We start from the raw sequence: 7,484 nt of genomic DNA on the forward strand, positions 1-7,484 counted from the left end.
CTGTGCTAGGGCTTTGTCCAGTTAATTGGATCACGTGATAAAAACTATGGCCTCAACAACAAATAGATGTTTAAAATCACGTATTTGTAGGTGTAGCATAGCCTTGCAATGTCCCGTGCTCCCTACATATATTTTTTTATAGTTTAAATTTAAAGGATGTATTGCGGTTGTTACACAAAATAAAAAAAATAATGGTCAGCCCTTTGTCAATCACAACTGGATGAGGTATCACCCACGCCGTGCAAGTCACGAGTGTTGTTCGATCTCACTGCTCAACGCACAGGGCTGCACGAGTTCAAATGTTTACATGGGATGAAAAGTTATTCCGTGTCCAAATGTTTGTCTGTTTAAAACATAATTGGCAAAGTATGGGACAGCACTCATTGGCTTTTACTCCAATTATGTTCAAAAGATACTCGTTAAAAATGTTTTACCATTCATGTAATCTACGACCAAAATATTTGTTTAAAGCATATTTTAAATCATGATTTGTGCATATACGTCATTTCTGTTCTTGCTCCAACTCAGATTAGCTTTTCTAAGTGTGAAAGAATAATAAAGAATCTCATGAGGATGCTTAGAAGTCGCAGGTTTATTAGAGAAACAGTTCTCCGAAGCTGCAGGCAGGCAGCGACTTAAGTGCTCGGGAAGAAAAGTAACACAGCCGAGGCTGAAGATGCACGGCAAACAATAAGGCTTAGCCTCACCGCAAGTCATGCAGATGAAAGGAAGCTAAACCACAGCCGCATTTTGGGAGCTGCAACAAAATCTACAAGGGAACACGCGGGAACGGCTGTGGTTTACAGCAAAACAAAAATCTTGGAAAGCAAGCAGACAACGGCTTCTCTCCCAGACCCGACACCTCTCACCCGTCACATGACGTAAGGCCATGCAAAGGGCCTTTCCTCGCCCTCAACTGTACACTTCATTTTTACATGAAAATATTACACTCCATCACACCGGCAATTCCACTGGAAGCACTACATTCGTAAACAAAGCATCGCTCACGGGGTTCTCCGTCCCCATGAAGCCACTGTGCAGCACAGTGCACGGCAAAGGCTGTGCGCAATGTGTCCCCGATACAATGCGCTCGCCAGTCATGCGGCGAGCACGCTGGCGTGGCAGCACACGTCACGCTGACAACCCCGGAGGCGCGCCTTCCTTTGCGTCGTCGCTGCGCTTTGGCTCCAAGCACAAACAGTCGGGTTGCCGACAGCCTGGCGCTGGCTACGGCACGGCCATCCCTGCGGGTCTGCTTCACAACTCGTCCCTGTGGCGCAGACAGCACACACGCATAAAGGAGAGCCTGTTGGTGCACCGAATGGACAACGATACACATAGTGTGAAACAAGTCATCGAGATTATCAGACAGGTATATGATGGCCTCCACGCTGGGGCGTCAACATCACACAGTCCAAACCACGTCACAACCACGTGTGCCCAGTAACTTTTGTATTGCTCTGCATCATCCACTCACTCTTGATGCTCGCGTTGATCAATGCCTGCCAACTCTGCATGTTATCCAACATGAATGAAAAATCTATGGTTAATCTGTATCACAACTATGAATCATTAGTCCAGAGGAATCTTCTAAAGCATGCCCTGATGGTTTTGCTTTGCAAATCAGTACGTTTGTATGTATGTTTAAACGGTTAAACAAGCTTAAGCACCTAAGTAATTGGCTCTCTGTGACAACCAACATGCCTGTCTCACTCCATGCCAACCCATGCGCCAACACCACTCCACGCTAATCTTACTCTATGTGAATCCCACTGCAAACCAGGCTGCAGATGCACTGAATGTGCATAAATACCCATGAATGCTTCCAACCACTACCCGCTGCCATGGCTTGCGTCTAGGCTGCAGGAAAAAAAAAAGAAGCACTGATTATTTTATAGGTGTCGTGACAGTGTGTGCTCGTGAGACAAAATGTACTAGTGCAGGCGTGGGGGCCTTGCCTGTGGCTGTGGGAGGGACAGGAAGGGGCCAACAAGGAAGTCAGTAGCACCTGGACCACTGCTTGTCGCGGTCGGTGAGCGGCACATACATGACGGACATGAGCGGCTTGCTCCTGATGGTACCGTCCTCCAACTTGTCATGCTGCTCCAGCATCTGGTCGCCGCCCGCTGCCCCCACGGGCAGCACCAGGCGCCCCCCCGGCTTCAGCTGGTCCAGGAGCTGGGAGCCAGGGGAGGAGGGGGGGGAAGCACAACAAGCGGGGCCGGTGCATAAAACCAGATGACACCACTGCACGACATGGCGAGATAACGTTATGAAAAATTTAATTTCAAGTAGAAGATTAATTAATGTCGGCAGTTACTGCAAGCATTTAATCTTGTTCATTGGTGAACTTTGTGTGGCAAGGACATCGCCAGTCGATAATATCGAATGTCATTTGGTGGAATGACACTCACGGCATGCGGCACGATGGCTGCTGCTGCCCCCACGTGGATGGCATCGTACGGTGCCCCCTCCAGGTAGCCGAGCCGTCCGTCCCCAACTTCACACACGCACACAATCCTGAGTTAATCTTAGGGTGCTCAATGAACACCTACAATTGCAACATACAATTTCACGGGAAGGTGCAAATTTGTTTTCTGGAGGCACAAGCAGCGCGAATAAGATTTTGACGGAAGCCTGGTTGCTTGCTTCTCAGCAGAGGCCCTGCTTCCATGTAACGACGGTGTGAAATGAGACGTGCCGGTGCTCACGGATCAGCTTTATGCGGCCGGATGTGATAAGGCTGGGGTCATCCCTCTGCACGTTCACCTTGGCTTCGCTCACCAGCTCCTGGATGTGATCCACCCCAATGATCTTTCCGCGTGGCCCAATCTGCAGCAGTTGGGGATGTCAGCACACATACGGGCTGTGCCAATGCAGGCCATCGCTAATGAAACATAATTTAAACTGGACTTCCATTGTAAACGGGACTTCCATGGTAAACTGAACTTCCATGATGCTCTTATATAAAAAGCCCAACATTAAATAATCATTGCAGAATGATTATTGCATCAATAATGTAGGGCCTCTTGTCAATCCACTGCAGTATGAAGACCTACCCCATGCCATGTTGACAATGAGTGTCTGACCAAACATATCACGTCACCATATGCATTGCACACTATGCTAAATACCATGCACAAGGTCCATCAATTGATCATTATGACAAAAATGCTTTCGTGAGGAAGGGCCAAGCCTAGTAGTGCTGGATCTATGGTAATACAATGGGCCAGCTCATATGGTTAACATTAGGGACCAGGGCAACAAGTGCAGCCCTAACCCGAGGCCCGTCTCCCCGTACCATCCTGGCCAAGCAGGCGGTGAGGTAGCCGCTGCCGGAGCCCACGTCCAGTGCCGAGGCGCCCTCCTGCAGCCGATCCTGCAGCAGCTCCAGCGCAAATGCGTGCTAATGCACACACGCAAGCGGGCAAAAGCAATGACACAAGGGGACTCGCACGACTGCATTGGCCGGCCTTGTGGCATGCTGCCAAGCTCTTTTGACAGATGACACTGTGGACAAGGTTTCAACCTCTACTCTGGTCCGACAAGACAAGTGTCTTAATACTTGGAAGTTGAAGGGAGAAAAAAAGAGTGCAAATGCTGTGTATTTTCCAGTTGAATATTTACAGCAATAAGGAGATGTGCTTTTACCATGTGCGGGGCGCTGACGGTGGCGTGATAGCCTGTGGGATAAAACAACGATCGCGTGTGAACGTTCTCGCCGGCTTTAGAATCTCAGGTGAATACGTCATGGGAGCGTTTTAACCGATTGCTTAAAAAAGACAAAGACCCCCGTGTAGCCTTAACAGACTGTTGGGGCAAGTGTTGTGAGCGAGCACCTATGAAGGCAAGTACAGTAAACGAGGGGGTGGGTGGGCAGCACCACGCCCGACCGCCTTTGTCTCCCCAGTGGTGATGTTTACACACCGCACTGGGTACTCATTTGAGGTCGAGTCGTCCTAGGGGAGGCCCAGGACTGGTTCCAAAAATCGCCACTGGTGTTGGTCGTGAGCTGGAATCGAACTGGAGCCGCTAGGTTTTTAGCGCAGTGCGCTAACCACGTACCTGTCAACCCATACGGTTTACCTGAAGAGGGAAATTGAGTTTTCAGGTCCATACGGCATACAGCCATTTAAATACGGGCAAAAAAATCTTATTTTTGTCTTTGTTTTTTATGTTTCACCCTTGTGATGGGACTTTATAGGATGAACGTTGAGATTTCTAAAGGTCTGAATTGGTCTGTAATAAGGTAGGCACTGATAAGGGGTTGACAGGTATGTAACCACGACACTACCGCCCCGCTTTAAAAAAACCACACACGCACACATATAGACCACGGCGAGACACCAGCAAACCCGGGCGGCCTGCTGCCCTACCTTTCGCACGCTCCGACGTGCCGGCAGCGCTCACCTATGGACTGAGGTGTGTCCACGTAGGGGTTGCGTTTGGCGTAGTGCTTGCGGTCTGTCGCGAGCATCACTTGGTAGACGCGCTCCGACTTGATGACCCCATTCTCTGTTGGGGGGGAGCGGGATATGAACCTCATGGCGGTACCCCGGGATATGCGTAGTACCCCGGCTCTCGCAAAATGTCCGTGATGCAGTCATTTTTAGTCTGTTGATGGTCGGCCGGCAATTGACTCATCTCGACGAGCTGTACACGATGCACTAACTATGGTGCATACGAGCGTTCAGGGTTTCGGCGCTATCATACTCGCTGCATTTGGACATCGCGAAGTGGCACTGATTCCGGATTGATTGGTACCCCAGTCGCAGAGTGAAGTACACGCCTGGAAAAAAATAGTGTCCCAGAAATAAAATATTTAATTGCCTCGGCCCATTTTGTATTATTTGGTACCCCAGGGTACCGCCATAAAGATAATTTGTGAATTCAAGACGCGGCATTCGTTACACGGCCCGGCGAGGCGATGGTGATCACCATTGGCACGACCACCGCATTACAGTCACGGCGAGAGAGCGGCAGCCACTGCAATGCGGCCAACATCAGGGTCGGGGAGCTGACAGCTCTATTTTTGAAAGGTGGGTCAATTTTAGACTGTTGGGGTAAGTGCTGTTAGCGATCAACCTATGAAGCCCGGCACGACACACGAGGGGGGTGGGTGGCCAACAAACACGCCCGACCGCCTTTGTCTCCCCAGTGGCGATGTTTACACACCACACCGGGTATTAATGAGGCTGAGTCGACCTAGGGGAGGCCCATGACCGATACAGATAATCGTCACTGGGTGTTGGCCGTGAGCGGGAATCGAACTCGGGTCACCAGGTCCGTAGCACAGCGCGCTAACCGCTACCCCAAATTATCACCACCACCACCAACCACCACGATTTACAAAACCACGGCTGTGCCACCATGGGTTCACCACCACCACGGACTGGTCTCATCAGCACGACTCGTCTTGACACCGCCGCCACCACCACCACAATAACCACACGGCCAGGAGGGGAGGCGGGGTGGCGAAATTTGCACAAACTCCGGCTCAAATGCTGCGAGCATGCGGCTGCTCGCAAAACTAACATATTAATTAGCGACGCACAAGTTATTGGAGCAATTACGTTTTTCATTTCAATTGCCGCCTCGCATCGGTGTTAGACGCCAACGCAGAATTGTCGACAGCGAAGAAAGTGACGCATTACGTGAACGGGTCCCCCTCCCGCCGCAAACACCGCAGCGAAGCCGGGCCTAGGCGAACGCCAACGCCTCTGCCTCGCCTAACACCCCTACCGACCAGGGCTCGGGCTCCACGGCATCACCGAGCACGGTGGCAGCGGCCCTCGGGCTCCCGTGCCCTCCTCCCGGTCGGCGACTGCGCACTCACTCCTGAGGTTCCCCACGAGCTCGGCGTTGGAGGAGCCGCTGGAGCGCCACGCCATGGCTGCGAAGCGACCCACGAGCACGGAGCCGAAGAAGAGGAGACGCACGGCGAGCTGAGCCACGGGCCGCCCCATAGCTCGGTGACGTCACCCGAGCGGGGCCCCGGGAGGCAGCGGGGGCACGCCCACGGCTCGGAGCGGCTGCAGCACAGAACAGACGGGGAGCAGAACAGCACCTGGTCAGTAGAACAGCACCTGGTCCGTAGAACAGCACCTGGTCCGTAGAACATCACCTGGTCAGTAGAACAGCACCTGGTCAGTAGAACAGCACCACCTGGTCAGAAGAGCACCTGGTCAGTAGAACAGCACCTGGTCAGTAGAACAGCACCTGGTCCGTAGAACATCACCTGGTCAGTAGAACAGCACCTGGTCAGTAGAACAGCACCACCTGGTCAGAAGAGCACCTGGTCAGTAGAACAGCACCTGGTCAGTAGAACAGCACCTGGTCAGTAGAACAGCACCACCTGGTCAGAAGAGCACCTGGTCAGTAGAACAGCACATCACCTGTTCAGTAGAACAGCACCACCTGGTCAGAACAGCACCTGGTCAGCAGCAAAACATCACCTGGTCAGCAGAAGAGCACCTGGTCAGCAGAACAGCACATCACCTGGCCAGCAGCACATCACCTGGTCAGCAGCACATCACCTGGTCAGCAGAACATCACCTGGTCAGCAGAACATCACCTGGTCAGTAGCAGAACAGCACCTCAAGTTAATTTATTTGGTATAGCCCTGTGAGCCATTCGGCTCTTGAATCGGGTGCAACCGCAACAAAAAAAAACATGAACAAGAAAACATCTTAAAGTGAATATGTGACTAAGTGCAAACAGAAAATCCAAGAAAAAAACAGCAAAATATTGCAGAAAAAACACCGTACACCAACGCTGTGCAGAAATCCCAGTGGGATGCAAGTCAAACAACAACCACAAGACAACTTAGATTAACGCCATCAGTCTTACTCCGTACTACAACAAACACGGCCAAACCAAAAAACTTTTCGAAATCACCTGGTCAGTAGAACAGCACCTTGCCAGCACATCACCTGGTCAGCAGCACATCACCTGGCCAGACCTGCACCAGGCCAGGGTCAGACACAACCCGCCGTGTCGGCTCCAACCTGGGTCATAGTCCCAATGTTGGACACAGGCCATGCCAAATCCAACCCCATAACTGTCAACCCCTTATCAGTGCCCTACCTTATTTACAGACTAATTCAGACCTTGTTGGTCACCCCGTGCTCCTTATAAATCTCAACGTTCATCCTACAAGGTTCCGTCACAAGGAAGAAACGGACAAAAAAATGTGCCCGTATTGAAACGGCGAAACGCCGTATGAACCTGAACACTCTTATTTTTTTCCTGTACAAGAATACGGGTAAACCGTATGGGTTGATAGGTATGCAACCTGGACTTCAACCTGTTTCAGTCGGACCAGACTTATACTTGATCTGGCCATACCCTAACTAAGCTAGGACCCAAACCGGGACCTCAATCCTATTAGGACCCCAAACAAAACGACCGTTGAGCCAGGAACTTAATCCAAACCAGAATCGAATCATGACCATATCAAGTCCAAACCCATACTGGTCCTAACC

General features: G+C 51.1%; 1 protein-coding gene across 5 annotated transcripts; it reads right to left on the reverse strand.

Moving 5' to 3' along the window:
* Window positions 1–572: 572 nt before the first annotated feature.
* Window positions 573–5,977, reverse strand: LOC133352803 (protein-L-isoaspartate(D-aspartate) O-methyltransferase-like). 5 transcript variants are annotated; one of them, XR_009756302.1, is made up of 9 exons: window positions 5,837–5,977; window positions 4,411–4,515; window positions 3,652–3,683; window positions 3,302–3,406; window positions 2,712–2,832; window positions 2,415–2,500; window positions 1,959–2,178; window positions 1,814–1,860; window positions 573–1,270 (listed from the first exon to the last, which is right to left on the reverse strand). XR_009756302.1 is itself a non-coding variant. In XM_061568713.1 (9 exons), the coding sequence occupies exons 1-8, from the start codon at window positions 5,964–5,966 to the stop codon at window positions 1,833–1,835; spliced, it is 777 nt and encodes a 258-aa protein (XP_061424697.1). In that variant the 5' UTR covers window positions 5,967–5,977; the 3' UTR covers window positions 573–1,270; window positions 1,814–1,832. The 5 variants fall into 5 exon arrangements, 4 of the variants coding, with proteins under 4 accessions (XP_061424697.1, XP_061424700.1, XP_061424698.1 ...); XM_061568713.1 differs by having other exon boundaries at window positions 2,009–2,178; XM_061568716.1 differs by lacking the exon at window positions 1,814–1,860 and having other exon boundaries at window positions 2,048–2,178.
* Between the last annotated feature and the right edge of the window lie 1,507 nt (window positions 5,978–7,484).

This window comes from Lethenteron reissneri, chromosome 41 (genome assembly GCF_015708825.2).
Source record: "Lethenteron reissneri isolate LAM-NWPU_2019-01 chromosome 41, ASM1570882v1, whole genome shotgun sequence".
NCBI lineage: Eukaryota > Metazoa > Chordata > Hyperoartia > Petromyzontiformes > Petromyzontidae > Lethenteron > Lethenteron reissneri.